Below are 15596 nucleotides of genomic sequence, written 5' to 3'. Positions count from 1 at the left end.
ACTGTAACTATTATAAAAGAGTCCATAAAGAAACTCCTCTCACAAAGATGTCTCCACGAGAGAAGATTTTCCCAATTCATTTGTGTGTGTGTGAGTGGGAAGCTGTTATAAGTCTGCTGTTACTTGAAGCCCTTTCCTTATGGCCTTCGAATTGAGCTTGAGGACAAAAAAGCTCAGGAGCATTGTCACTGACATGGATTTCTCTAGTAACTATAGCTTATGTGGTAGCCTGTTCTGAATAATTACCAACCCACCAAAGGGGAAAAAATAGTAATTTATTACTAAGCAAAAAAATGTGCGTGTCGGGGGCGGTTGGTAATCTAGCTTTAACACTGTCCCCTTCTTCATCTAAAGCCCCCAAACTCCTATCTCTAGTTTTACATCCCAAACCCAGTTTGGCTACATATACCACATAAGATGATTCTGGAGCTTACTTGTGCCACAAAACCTAAAGTCTCTCCCTCTTTCCAGAGTGCTGGTACTTTTCCTTGCAAAGAGAGAGACCAACAAATGTTTAGTGATTCTAGGGGAGGCAGAGTGCTTAGTGGTGTGGCTAGAGAAGCAGCATATGGTTCAGGAGGGATTTATGGGCTCCTTACCTCTTGACATGATATTGATGCTCTGAGTGGTGAGGGAGATGAAACATGCAGTGGTCTGTGGTGGGGCTCACTGAGTTGCTTTTTTGTAAACTCTGGCTTGATACACATTCCCTATCTTGAGATAAATCTAATTATTTTTATGAAGTTTGAAATAGTATTTCCCCCGTTTATTAAAAAAATGGAACTTGCAGGGGGAAAATGTTATTTTGAGTCTTTTCTGCACTGTTTATTGTCCTGTGAAGTTGTAAATTGAATATTTTATTGCTTGTTCTCCAGATGGATCCTGTGCAAAAAGCAGTCATAAACCACACATTTGGAGTATCCATTCCCCCAAAGAAGAAGCAAGTTATTTCCTGTAATGTCTGTCAGCTTCGCTTTAACTCTGATGTGAGTATCATTATATTTTTTCTAGCAGTGGGTCTAATTAATCTAAACATCTTTTCCCAATTAAATCCTCTACAGTTCTGCCCACACTCGTGCCAGCCATTTAGGATGACATTTTGCCCACTCGCAAGTGAGTTTGTAATGGCTTCCCACACTGTAATTTTTCATTTTTTCTGGTATCTGGTGGTTCATATGCTTAGACTTAGTTGCCTGACCATGACTGTCACCATGAAGGGAAATCTACCAAAAGAGCAGAAAGGCCTGATTAGAAACTTGCTCCTTCTTTCTGTAATTTGAGGCTAGATCATGTTGTTTTTTACTGGAGTCCCAGTTCAGGAAAGCATTCCTCTTCAGTACTGCCCTTGAGTGCTTTTCAGGGCATAAGTACTTTGAGTTCAAGTACACTGGTGAACTACAGAAAAGACCAGATCACAATGCAATTTCTTATTGGCTAATTATATTTTATTTTCCAACAATCTAATATCTAAGGGTGCCTCTACACAGCAGTGTTATTTCAGAATAATGGGCATTATTCCAAAATAACAATGCGAGCGTCTACATGGCAATTCCATTATTTCAAAATAAAGTCAAAATAATGGTTGACTTATTCCCACTTCTATAAACCTCATTCCATGTGGAATAATGCCTGTTCCAAAATAGCTGTGGACACTCCACTGCTGCTATATCGAAGTAGCTCCCCCCCGGGGTCATTCAAAGTAATTACTCCCCTCTGCATCCTGGGGCTCTACATTGAGGTAGCCCGTCCACATTAGGGAAGCCTGCCTCCGACTAATTTTGAGGTTTTCCTGTAGTGTAGACGTGATATTTCAAAATAAGCTATTTCGAAGTATTTCTTTTGGACTTGATTATTTTGTAATAAGCGTGCAGTGTAGACGTACCCTATGTGAATGGCTCAAAAATTCAAGAGAAATTGGAGCCAAAGGCTTCCTCCAATTGTATGTGTCCTATATATTTTATATCCCTGTCCTTTGTAGAAGAAATCTCTTCCTCCTCCTCCTGTGTTCCTACATGCTTTACTGGTAACTTCTCAGATCTCTCAAATTATACCCTTCCAATTGTAAATATTTTTAGTTAAGATAAGTGCGGACTTTGGCTTCCTGTTGTCACTTCAGTCTGGCCAAGTTCTGTGAAGCCCTGTTTACTTCAGTGCAATGCAGGTCAAAGTGTGCTTGAAAAGAGAGCATTAAATGAATGCATATGTGTAAATTAGGATCTTTCCTAAGTAGTTAATACCAAGAGAACTAATTTCCATGTGCAAGACTGCAAGATATACCATACCCAATCATGAGGAATAGCTTTTATGCAATTAAGGTGTCATTAACACAAATGAAAACATCTCTTAGCAAACATAACATTTATAAGAAGCAAGTATGTGATGTGTCTAAATGATATTGAAGTACTAAAATATTTACTATTTTATCTCCTTATAAGAAACACTTTTTGAAAATTTTTGAAAGCTGCGCCCTAGAGTCCTAGGGATTTTTTTTCCATTCTGCCCTTTTCTGGTATGGCTTTGGTCATGCTCTTCCCTGATTTACTGCATCTCAATTTTCTGATGGAGACAAGAAGACCGCCTCCCGTCACACACACACAAATTTTGTTTAGGAAAGTCTCCTGAGAATGGGTTCTATTCAGTTTGTCCGCCTTTTATTTGTTGGCAGAAGTTGGTAGCACTGCAGTCCATGTTGATACTTGGCCTAAGAATGATTTCATCAGTTTATTCTCCTTTCCTGTATATTTAGTTCCCCTTTTTCCCTCCAGAAATTGAATTGTTCTTCCATTACAGATCAAGAGTATCATAGAATACTAGAAGTGGAAGGGACCTTGAGAGATCATTAAGTCCAGTCCCCTGCCCTCATGGCAGGACCAAGCAGGGTCTATATCATCCCTGATAGATGTCTGACTGACCTACTGTTGAATATCTCCAGTGATAGAGATTCCACAACCTACCTAGGCAATTATTTCCAGTTTTAAACACCCTGACAGTTTGGAAGTTATTCCTAATGTCCAACCCAAACCTCCCTTGCTGCAGTTTAAGCCCATTGCTTCTTGTCCTATCCTTAGAGGCAAGTAAAAGAATTCCACCTCCCCACTCCCCCCGGCCGTGACACCTGAAAACTATCATGTACTCTCTGTCTTCTCTTTTCCAAACTAAACAAGCCCAGTTCTTTCAGTCTTCCCCTATAGCTCATGTTTTCTGGACCCTCTCCAATTTCTCCACATCTTTCTTGAAATGTGGTGCCCAGAACTGGACTCAATACTCCAACTGTGGCCTAATCAGCACAGAGTAGAGCAGAAGAATGACTTCTTGTGTCTTGTTCACAACACTCCTGTTAATGCATCCCAGAGTCATGTTTGCTTTTTTTTGCAACAGTGTCACACTGTTGACTCATACTTAGCTTGTGGTCCACTATGACCCCTAGATCCATTTCTGCAGTACTCTTAGACAGTTGCTTCCCATTCTGTATATGTGAAATGGATTGTTCCTTCCTAAGTGGAGTACTTTGCAATTGTCCTTATGAAACTTCATCTTATTTGCCTCAAACCATTTCTCCAATTTGTCTAGATCATTTTGAATTATGGCCCTATACTCCAAAGCAGTTGCAACCCCTCCCAGCTTGGTATCATCTGCAAACTTAGTAAGAGTACTCTCTATGCCAGGACTACTCAACTTTGGAAGCTCCGGGGACCACAATGACACAACACATGCCAAGGGCCGCAACTTAAGTGTGGTTGCATATGCATGCAAATATATATGCAAATAGCTTCTTTCACACTGACAGGCATGAATACAGAGATTTAAGGCAGGACTATACAACACACAGGTTCCATTTAAGTCATTTCTGCTGATACTAATAAAATGCCTTATTTACCGGATTTCCACCCATATGACAGCACTTTTAATGAGCAATGACAATCCAGGAATTTAACTACTAAAGCGCATATCAACAGAAGACCATTATATTGGCTCGCTGTTGCTGAGTATGTTCCAAGCGGAGACTATGTTCAAAGGATCCCACCTGTGGGCCGAATGTTGAGCCCCGCATAAACCCAAACTGCACCATGGGCCGCAAACAAACGGGCCGTGGGCCACATGCGACCCACGGGCCACGTGTTGAGTAGCCCTGCTCTATGCCATCATCTAAATCAGGGGTCTCCAAACTACGGCCCGCGGGCCGGATGCGGCCCGCGAGGCCCTCTCATCCGGCCCGTGGAGACCTTTTTGTCTGGCCCCGCCTTCTTCCGCTTGCCGGCGAGATTATCCCTGAGGCGCTCTCAGTTTAAACTACGTTTCCCAGAAGCCCTTTCGATGCCGCCGTTTCAGTCCCTCTCAACCCAGATTGGGCGGGGTCACACGTTGTGGGCGGCACCAACCGGAGCCAATCAGGCAGAGGGTGGCTGCGGCGGTGGAAGGAGAGAGCTTGAGTCCGAGCATTGGTGTCAGCGGGAGAAACGGATTCGCAGGCGGCTGCGCGAGGCCCCAGCACGCGCACGGGACAGCAGGTAGCCCAGGTCAGGGACGGCTCCGCGTGCCGCTTGGCCGGACGGGCGAAAAAGGGGGGTCTCGAAGGCGGGCTCCGGATCAGACCCGGCGGCAGAGGATCGCGGGAGGCTGGACGGAGGGGAGGAAACCCGACGGTGGTTTCTCAGGGGCTAGGAGCGAGGGGCTACTTCTCCGGGGGTGGGGCTGAGGAGCTGGTGCCCATTGCAGGAGGCGGTGTGGTTGCCGTGGCACAGCCTCTGGGTGACGCTGTGCCGTGCCTAGCGCGCTGCCCTGGTCCCTGCAGTGCGCCCTGAAGAAACATCCCTCTCCCTTCCACGTCTGGTCTCTCTCATCCACAACCCAGAGCAGCACCGCCCTGCCGGGTATCAGTCTGTGGGAGCGTTGGGCACTGCTTTCCAATTTCCTTTACCAAGTGATAACGTGTCTGCTTTCAAACCAGCTTTTCCCATTAAAATGCATGCCCCTTGTTCCATGGGGCTATGTTACAAATTGTCACCTCATTCCCTGCATGATAGGAGAGCGATCACATCTCTTCAAGTGTGAGTGTCTTAGGCTGAACATATTGCCAGGATTATGTTGCTTACAATTTTCATCACATTGCGCAGGTGGAAATGAGTTCTTAGCAGTTTCCCCGTTCTGGAGCCCCTCCTGCAGGACTAGGACAAGCACCACCCCCTATTTCAAACAGTGATTTCTAAAGCCAGAAATGTCTGCTATTTTGGCATCCAGGAAACAATTTCACCATTCACACTAATACAGGTGTTCATGTGTAGTGTATCAATGTGTTATTAAATAATAACTGAATAAAATAATATTAAATAAATAATTAAAAACAACATCCATGTTTTGATTGTTTTTTATTTGGACCTCAAGTGTGTAGTCGGCCCCCGAACTGCTGTTTGATAGTTAATGCGGCCCTCGGGCAGAAAAGTTTGGAGACCCCTGATCTAAATAATTGATTAAGATATTGAATACAACCGGTCCCGAAACAGACCCCTGCAGAATCCCACTTGTTATGCCCTTCCATCATGACTGTGAACCATTAATAACTACTCTCTGAGAATGGTTATCCAACCAGTTATGCACCCACCTTATAATAGCCCCATCTAAGTTGTATTTGCCTAGTGTATTGATAAGAAGGACATAAGAGACTGTATCAAATGCCTTACTACAGTATGCCAGGTCCACCACTTCTCCCTTATTCACAAGACTTGTAATCCTATCACAGAAAGCTATCAGATTGGTTTGGCATGATTCTTTACAAATCCATGGTGGCTGTTACCTAGCACCTTATTTTCTTCCAGATGTTTGTGGAAGAATTCTTTAATTACCTGCTCCATTATCTCTCCTGGCACAGAAGTTAAACTGACTGGTCTGTAGTTTTCTGGGTTGCTCTTATTTCCCTTTGTATAAATGGGCACTATATTTGCCCTTTTCCAGTCTTCTGGAATCTCTTCCAACTTCCATAATTTTTCCAAGATGATAGCTAAAGGCTCAGATACCTCCTCTATCAGCTTCTTGATTTTACTCTATTACCTTACAAGTGAAATAATACATTTCTCATACATTGGCATTTGCTGGGTTCTATGTCACTCCTGTGTTAGACCTCTCTTGGCACCACTGCCTTTTTCTTCCTTTCACCTTTTAAGGCTTCCCTTGGTGAACTGCTATATCACTGCACTTTGAACACATTTCATTCAGGATCTGAGAGCAGTTTTGTTCTCCAAAGTGTGTGGCAGTGGTAGCAAAATTTCCTTTAATTAGTCTGTGAGGAACTTATTTATTGGATTTTCAGTCATCAGAACCACACCTTTCACTGTTTTCCATCAGTAGTGTGCCAGTGTGGTCTATCCCATATTGCCAGTCTTCATGTACCAGCAGACCATCCCATTAATTGAAATCTGCAGGATAATAGCCTTTTTTTTTCCTCCTCTTAGGTTCTTCCTATGCGTGCCAGAGCAGCCTATTAGCTAGCTACCACTTTACTGGGCCTGTCATTCATTCTGCACACAGCAATATAGCAGAAGTTCCACAGCCACCAGCAGAGAGAAGAGTAGGATTGGAGATGGATATGGAGTAAGAGGAACAATAGTGCCCATATGTGCAAAGCTACTGCAGCTACTCTATCCAGTGCATTTTAGAGAAAGGGAAGGTTCTCAAACATCAGAGCACCTGTCAACTCTTTACTCTCACGATTTCAACCTCTTTGTCAGAAGATATTTCAGTGTAACTTCAAGGCAACCACAGAAGGGTTGAGAGGTGAATAGATACAAAAATGGCAGTTTTCCAACCTCTGCTAAGCTTTATGACTCCTGGTGTATAGAGTATCTTTGACTGTTGGAGTCAAATGGGACCCTGGAGTTTTACCACAACCTTCTTTCCCTTGCAGACTCTCTCCCATTTTAAGGAGAGGACAAATAAGGCATTTCAGTAGTGTTGAGTAAGCAGCAATTCCCTAAAGCATTTACCCCTACATTAGCTGAATGACTTATTGCTAAAAATGTTGATAAATGCACCCATATAGCCTAATGCACCAGCAGCAATTGATAATTAGACAAACATACTAAAAAATAAACCTTGCAAATCAGGATATTGGGTTTTTTTTAAATCATTTTTAAGCTACCTTAAGTGGTAATTCTCACAGTTTTCTGGCTTTAATTCTTCTCTTTACTGTTCTCAAGTAGTTTGCCTCCCAATATTTGTGATTCATGCCCATGTTGCTGTTCTGCACATACAAGGCAGCACTCCAAACCCCTTCAGTTCTTCAACCTGCATAATGAGCTCAGCTGTTCAACTCTAATAGTACCTCCAGAGCAGTGAAAAGGATATAGAAGCCCTACTTCAAAAAATTCCTAAAGAGTGCCTTCACATTCCACATTAGGAGGGACAACTAGAACATTCTGGCATATGTAAATGGCCAAGGAGGAACAAAATAAAAATCTATGATTACTAAATACAAAGTGATTTTTCTCCCTTCCCCTTCTCATATCTAGACTTATCCATAGCTTAGAACAACTGGAAAAGTCTGAGAGTTTTGGTCTCATTGATAGAATTGCTTGGCATGGAAGAGGGACACGTTTTCCTCCTAGTGGGCGGGTGTACTTATGTATGCCTCTCCCAATTTCCTTTTAATCACCAAATTGATTTGGAAAAATAAGATTAAAGAAAGCATCAGTGACCCTGACTGTATTGGCCTCAATCTAATCTTTGCAGATTTAATTTTACTGCACAGAACTAAAGATTCTGAGCTTTCAACAATGTGGATACTGCTGGGAACTGGTTAATTTTCTGTTAAAGTCTCTGAAATATTCCATAGCCACAACATCTGAGAATATTTGGAAAATCTGTTCACCGGGTTTAGAGGTTTCTGCTTGAGTCCACTACAAACATATGGCATAGTCTCTTCCCATTTCATGTGGAGTGGTCTATAAGAGATTGTCAGTTATCTACAGATTCAATCTTCTGCTCGTGGATTTCTGGTGTCAGCCTTCTCTTGAGAGCTCTTTTTTTTCCTAATAAATTTCATCGGCATAAGACTTATTCTCAGGGAAATGACAATGGTTCATCCTGGTTCTGCAGCTTTGTAAGAAAGCTCCTTATCATTTCTCCAGTGGAGACCTCTCCACATTTTTTTCCCTCTTTCCTTATAGCAATTATGGAATGTAGAAGAATAAGTTAAATATTAACTTTGTCAATTAAAGAAAACTGTCTTCAACTTTCCTATAAAAAGATGGTGCTTACTTCTCATCTTGACTTTTTTGCAAGTGAAAAAGAACAGAGTTCTAATGAATGTGTTTCTCTCACATTTTTGTCATCAGCCTAAATATTAGAAAAGTATCTTAATACATGCCACGAGAAATAGCTTTAAAATACAGGTTAGACCTCCCTGGTCTGGCACCTTTGGGACCTGAGCCATCCCAGACCAGGGAATTTGCCAGACCAGGGAAGTTCAAGGTTCCCCTGCTGGCTGCCCTGCTGAGGTTCCACTCCCTGGGGCTACTCGCCCTGCTGCTGCCCCGCTAAAGATGGCCCAGATGAGGCTGCCACCCTGCTGCCCGCCAGCTGCGCCGGTGGTTCCCCAGCCAGGGCCGCCTGGTCACCACCAGCCCTGCTACCTTTGGTGGTTCTTCATAGTTTCCCAGCCCTGGGCCGCCCAGCTCTGTTGCTACAGCCTTGCCCTGCTGCCGCTGTGGGTTTCCCTGGGTTCTCCAGCCACCGCCGGCCCTGTTGCCATGGACTCTTTCTCCACCTGACTCCACTGATACTAGGGGTTCTCAAGTTGGGGCAGAGGCTCCCTGATGCTGCCTGGCCCCACTGATCCTGGGGTTCCACTGCCTAGGCCGGGACTTCCCAGATGCTGTCTGGCCCCACTGCCAGGGTTCTCCAGCTGGAGCTCCCAAGCCACTGTCTGGTCCCACTGCAGCCGGGGGTTTCCTGGTCAGAGCTGCCTGGTCATACCAGCCCCACTGCTGTTGGGGGGTTCCCAGCAGGGTTCCCCAGCTGTCACTGGTCCTACTGCCAGGGGCTCTTCAGCCACTTGACCCCACTGACTCCAGGGTTCCCCAGTGTGGGGGGAGGCTCCCCAATGCCACCTAGCCCCGCTGACACCCGGGTTCCCCTGCCTAGCCACTGCTGGCCCTTCCAGGTCTCCAAAAACCCCACGTTCTCACAGCTGGTTCCTGCTCCTGAGGCTCTTTTGTCCATTAACATCTGTGCTGGATCATGGATGTAGCCGAACCAGAGAGTACCAGATTTGGGAGGTTCAACCTGTACATCCTTATTGGACTAGAGTAGAACTTCATAGGGGAATCCTAAAAAGTGTATGAAGCACTTCAGTTATGGCTCACATCTTATATATCAGCCATTAGATACATCTAGTCAGACCTTTCCTGGTGTCATCTGATTATATTTCGTAAGAGTTTGCATTCAAACTGTTGGGCTGAGAAGCACAGAGCTTTGAACAATGAGGTTTATAATGCAATTTCTTCTACAAAATGTACAAAACTGGCATTCTTTCTTTGGCTGGCAAAGTTTTTGGTCGTTCCAGATTTCCTTGACTTAAACCGTGTAAGCAAATAAAATGAAAATGACAAAAATGATTAAAGTAAATTTTCTATTTTTGTTTCTCCTAAAAGAATTTCAGTGGTGTTGCAACTGAAGTTTTTCCCCCAGATCTTAGTGTAGTTTTTGCCTTTCCCTGATTTATATTTAGATCAGTGGATTCTCATTTATGAGAAAGATTAAAATTAGTTACCTTAAATGTAATTTTTATTTCTTATATGACAGCACCGACTGCTCTGGACCAGTAGCTCAGAATACTCCAGATTAAAATTCAGATGGTAGATGCCAATCCTTCCATTCAATTAATCATATAACCGGTTATTTCAGTAATGTTTTCTACATAATTTCAGCTTTGATTGTAGTGGCCTAACATAAGCGTTAGTGTTGCAGCTGTCCAGCAAGGAGAGTCTGAAGTCAAAGGAGAAAGGAATTTAAAAAGAGGTGGAATGAGAATATCGTAGTGCATGAATAATGTCCAAATCCTGTGGGTGCCCTTTATTAGGAGAAATAAAAAATACAGGTAAAGACATTCATTTTCTCTCTCACTACATTTATCAGGATTTAGAGAAATGCAGTTTCCCGACTCAAATATTCTACCGTGCCCAGGCTTTGGATTCTTTCCTGTACTTTAGCAAAGAAATGTTTAGAATAATGTCAAGAAAAGATCTATTTATGGGTCCTAGACCCAGCTGGTTTTGTCTTGATTTTTTTTCTTTCTAACATCTTGCAAAGAGACTGTTGGATCCTAACAAACATTTAGAGCCAACCACTTCTTGTCAGTTACAGATTAGTCTGTCAGTATGTGTGGAAAAAATATGCATCTTTGGTCTGTCCTCTTATCCTGAATATGACTCAGAAGTGGTCAAGCAAATTGATCTTTAACAAGATGGAGAGAGTCCTGCAAATCTGTAGATATCCACTTTATATCCGTAGGTATCTAGGTATGTGGATGTCAGTGCAAATGTCCGCAGCTCATTTTTGCAAATGCCGATACAGATATATATTTTGGTATCCACGCAGGATCCTAAGGATGGGCAGCTTTGTGTTTGGCTTTAATTTGTTTCCCCTTTCATAAACTGACTACCAAATGAAAATTTTAATAGAAAATCTAAATGTGTATTTTCATTAGTATCAGGGTATGTCTACACTACAAAGTTAGTTCGAACTAACGTCCGTTAGTTCGAACTAACTTTAATAGGCGCTACACTAGCGCTCCGCTAGTTCAAATTTAATTTGAACTAGCGGAGCGCTTAGTTCGAACTAGGTAAACCTCATTTTACGAGGATTAAGCCTAGTTCGAACTAGCTAGTTCGAATTAAGGGCTGTGTAGACCCTTAATTCGAACTAGTGGGAGGCTAGCCCTCCCCAGCTTTCCCTGGTGGCCACTCTGGCCAACACCAGGGAAACTCTATGCCCCCCTCCCGGCCCCGGACCCCTTAAAGGGGCACAGGCTGGCTACGGTGCCCGTGCCAGGTGCAAGCCTGCCAGCACCCAGCCAGCAGACCCTGCACCTGGCACGGATCGAGCCAGCCACCCGATGCCCCCCAGCCCTCCCCCTCTTCCCGGGACCAGGCTGGCGGCTCCTGGGAGCTTGCCCGGGACCGCAAGAGGCGGGCACCCGCCTGCGATAGTGCGGACATCGTGGACCTGGTCCACGATCTCCGCACTAGGCACAGGAAAGTGGCCGGCTTGGGCAGGAGAGCTGCCAGCCTGGCCACCCAGGAGCAGGTGTGCATGAAAATCAAGGGGGTCCACTGAGACTCCCGACCCTGAGCCCTGAGCTTACAATGGCCGTCCTGGGTCAGACCAAAGGTCCATCTAGCCCAGTAGCCTGTCTGCCGACAGCGGCCAACCCTAGGGACTCTGGAGGGGATGGACCGAAGACAGTGACCAAGCCATTTGTCTCGTGCCATCCCTCTCCAGCCTTCCACAAACCTTGGGCAGGGACACCACTCCTACCCCCTGGCTAATACCACTCCATGGACCCAACCTCCATGACTTGATCTCACTTCCCTTTAAACTCTGTTCTAGTTCTAGCCTTCACAGCCTCCTGCAGCAAGGAGTTCCACAGGCTGACTCTTTGCTTTGTGAAGAACAACTTTCTGTTACTAGTTCGAAGCCTGCTACCCATTCCTTTCCTTTGGTGTCCTCTAGTCCTTCTTTATGGGAACTAATGAAGAACTTTTCTGTATGCACTCTCTCCACCCAACTCCTGCTTTTAGAGACCTCTATCCTGTCCCCCCTCCGTCTCCTCTTTTCTAAGCTGAAAAGTCCCAGTCTCTTTAGCCTCTCTTCATATGGGACCTCTTCCCAACCCCTGATCATTGTAGTTGCCCTCCCCTCTCCCAGCTTCTCTCTTCCCCTCTCCCACCTCCTTTTCCCAGTCTCCCCCAGTTTTGTTCAATAAAGACAGATTCCATTTTTGAACACAATTGTCCTTTATTTTGTACATCAAGAAAAGGGGCTAGGGAAGGGTAAGTGGAAGGAGGTGAGGGAGGAATGGGGCACGAGCCCCTGATGGGGAGGACTGGGCTGGCTCTGCGGGCTTCTGGGGGTGGAAGCTCTCCTGCAGCCCCCCCAATTGCCCCCTCTCCCCAGATGGCAGCCTGTGGCAAGTGCAGCCGGGCTGATGGCCGAGTGGTGTGATGTGCCCAGTGTGGGTACTCCAGGCAATCCAAGCCAGGACTGGTTTTCAAGCGGGACACCCCTGAGAACTGTCTGTCCGGGGTGGGGGTCGGGTCCCTTTAAGCACAGCCCTCAGCTAGCCTGAGACAGCATCTCCACGCTCTAAGTCCTCCTCTGATGCCCTGCCGGCACTGCTTCCGGCCATCCTTAAGCCCTGTTCAGAGTCCACTTAATGTGGACATGCTAGTTCGAATGCAGGTGGTCACGTCATTGAGAGAGTGTCCTTTCTGGTTAAAATGGCAAGAAACTGTTTTCTCTTTGTGATCATGTCTGTTACCTACATGCATCCAGCTCCCATCCAGAACACACCACGCGATCCATTGTCTATAGCCAAGCCCTTCGATACAACCGCATCTGCTCTAATCCCACTGACAGAGACCAGAAGCTTCAGGATCTCTACCAAGCATTTATAAATCTCAACTACCCACCCAGAGAAATAAAAAAGCAAATTGAAAGAGCCAGACGAATACCTAGAAACCATCTACTTCAAGACAGACCCAAGAAAACCAACAATAGAACACCACTTGTCATCACCTACAACCCCCAACTTAAACCTGTCCAACACATTGTCAATAAACTACAGCCTATATTGGAACACGATACCATACTCAAAGAGGCTCTGGGAGACAGACCCATAGTCTCCTATAGACAACCACCTAACCTCAAGATGATTCTTACCAACCACCACAGGACATACCACACTAATACCAACCCTGGTACCTTCCCTTGCAACAAACCCCGTTGCCAGCTTTGACAACATATTCATTCTGCTGATACCATTATTGGACCTAACCAAGTGAGTTATAAGATCAAGAACACATATTCCTGCGCATCCAGAAATATAATCTATGCTATCATGTGCCGAAAGTGTCCGTCTGCTATGTACATTGGACAAACATCTCAGACACTTCGCCAAAGGATTAATGCCCACAAAACAGATATCAGACAAGATCACAAAGAGAAAACAGTTTCTTGCCATTTTAACCAGAAAGGACACTCTCTCAATGACTTGACCACCTGCATTCTGCTACAAAGACCTTTTACATCTGCACTTGAAAGGGAATCCTCTGAACTGTCATTCATGTTAAAATTCGACACTTGCCAACAAGGACTTAACAAACATTTGAACTATCTCACCCATTACCAAGAGTTTCCCCAATTATCACCTCTAATACCATTAACTCACAAACATCCCACTCTCCCTACCTCTAATATCATCAATTCACAGACACTTACCTTCCTTCCTCCCCCCCCCCGCATCCCCCTCCTGTTCTGCAATGTGATTTGTCCTTTTCATATTTGTTCATTTTTTTAATTGTATCCTTTGGTATATATGGTTGTGACTACTTTCTTCCACTATTTGATCTGAGGAAGTGGGTCTGGCCCACGAAAGCTCATCATCTAATAAACCATCTTGTTAGTCTTTAAAGTGCTACATTGTCCTGCATTTTGCTTCAACTACCCCAGACTAACACGGCTACATTTCTATCACGATTTTAAAATGGACCTTTATGTGTAATTGTAACCATCATATACCAAAGCCCATGAATTTCTATTAGCAGAGCATGAATTTCATGCATGCTTATTTAGATTTTAGTAAGTCATCATAGTTGGCCATCTTCCAAATATGAGAATAGGCAGATGTGTGAGTATGTACCTAAGGGATCGCAGGAAGAGCTCAAGGAGCTCCCTGAAATAGTGGAAAGATAAATTACATTTCTGGATGAATCATGCTTAGATTCACAGAAGCCCACGCAAGTGTCTGTGGGAAATCCATAAGCATGCCAGATATTGCATATACTCAGAGTATATATAATAATAGTGAAAGAATAGTATGTAACTTTCCATTTGGTATTACCAAATGCTATTTTCTTATAATTGCACTAATTTACGTTTTAATGTAGGAATTTAAATGATGATGATGATCCACACTTTCTAAAGTAAAATGTTACTGAGTTAAAATACAGTCGATGTAGAAAATATGAAAGCTAGAGTTGAAATGTAAACAGTCTGAATATCATAGTAGAAATATCTCAACAAGTAAAATGTTGTATTGGAGAAGACCCTATGCATTACAGTTCAAAGTGATTGTGTGCCCAATTTTAAGTGCCAATAGAGCCTCCTTTGTCTTTCTTTCCATACTTTCAGCAGCACACAATGTTGGAGGGCAAAAAAAAGACTTTTATTTACACAAGCACTGATAATTGAACTTTCACAAATTAACACTAATCAACTTGCCAATGCACAAGGAGTTCACTCTAAGAACAACATGTCTTTTCCATCTGAATGGTACCAAATTAATTCATTGTTTTGTCATTTAGTATTTTATATGCAGTGATGTATGCATATTACAAAAACATGTTCACCCCTTAGATCATAAGTAAACTAAAGTAGCAGTAAGATGGAAAAATTAATGTTCCCACAAAAATGTTAATTCAGTCATACTGCCCAATGGGGCTGATTGATTACTCAGTTCATCCCGGCTACACCAACAGAGCTCCACAGAACTACACAGGCATAAGAAAGGAGAGACTATAGTGAATCAAGTCCATTGTGTGTTTTTTAGGTAGATATTTTAACACAGGTAAAGTAATCTATTAAATTACACGTGTAGAGATTTATTTTCAGAAGTGCTGCACACACAGCTATGCACTACAGTTGCTCAGCACCCATAAAATAGAAGGAAAAATGTTATGTATGTTCAGTGTCACCAAGTTAATGTTGCTGTAAAAATCTGATCTTAAAAATTTTTGACCTGAAGTTTAACTGTGCAGTGCTAATGTCAGATTAACATTAGTTCTGTTACTAGCTCTCATAATTGGCAGCATGGCCCAAATAGCCTAATGAAATGCTTTAAATGAGACTTGGTTCAAAGGGTACATCTGCACTCTGAGCTGGAGGTGTAATTTCTGGCTCAGGTACCTGTACATGTGCTAGTTTGAGCTAGCGTGCTAAAGACAGAAATGTAAGGGCAGCCGCATGGGTGGTAAGGCAGGTTTGTTGCCCAAGTAAATACTTAAGATAAGTCTACACTGGAGTGTAAGCTTAGGGTTCAAACTCAGGTTCAAGCTTAACTTCTTTTCTGCACACTAACCTAGGGCTCCGATCCTGGTTCGTTCTGAGTCTGCACCAAGTCTGGACCCAGAATGCAAGCCCTGTCACTTTGCAGTGTAGACACAGCTCCACGGAACTAGTGCTTGGGAATCTGCCCAAAATATTCCACAATCCCATGGCTTGACTTTGTCCTCTGGACAGTCATTTTTTCCCAAACTGATCTATTAAGAAAGGGCTAGAACGAATACATTTAGAAGGATTTTAGGAAGTGTAGGATACAGGTAGTG

The 15596-nt window shown here is 43.8% G+C and overlaps 1 protein-coding gene across 8 annotated transcripts in view; it reads left to right on the top strand.

Annotated features, from left to right (window-relative positions):
- Positions 1-15596, top strand: part of ZNF385B (zinc finger protein 385B) — a 330577-nt gene that overhangs the window by 255747 nt on the left and 59234 nt on the right. For all 8 annotated transcript variants that reach the window (XM_075933736.2, XM_006119428.5, XM_014571697.4 and 5 more), the window contains one exon: positions 876-986. In XM_075933736.2, the coding sequence (XP_075789851.1) occupies positions 876-986 (111 nt within the window). The remainder of the gene's footprint in view (positions 1-875; positions 987-15596) is intronic.

The sequence above is a fragment of the Pelodiscus sinensis genome, chromosome 7 (assembly GCF_052426305.1).
Source record: "Pelodiscus sinensis isolate ZL-2025 chromosome 7, ASM5242630v1, whole genome shotgun sequence".
Lineage (NCBI taxonomy): Eukaryota > Metazoa > Chordata > Testudines > Trionychidae > Pelodiscus > Pelodiscus sinensis.
This window is presented reverse-complemented; position numbering and strand designations above follow the sequence as displayed.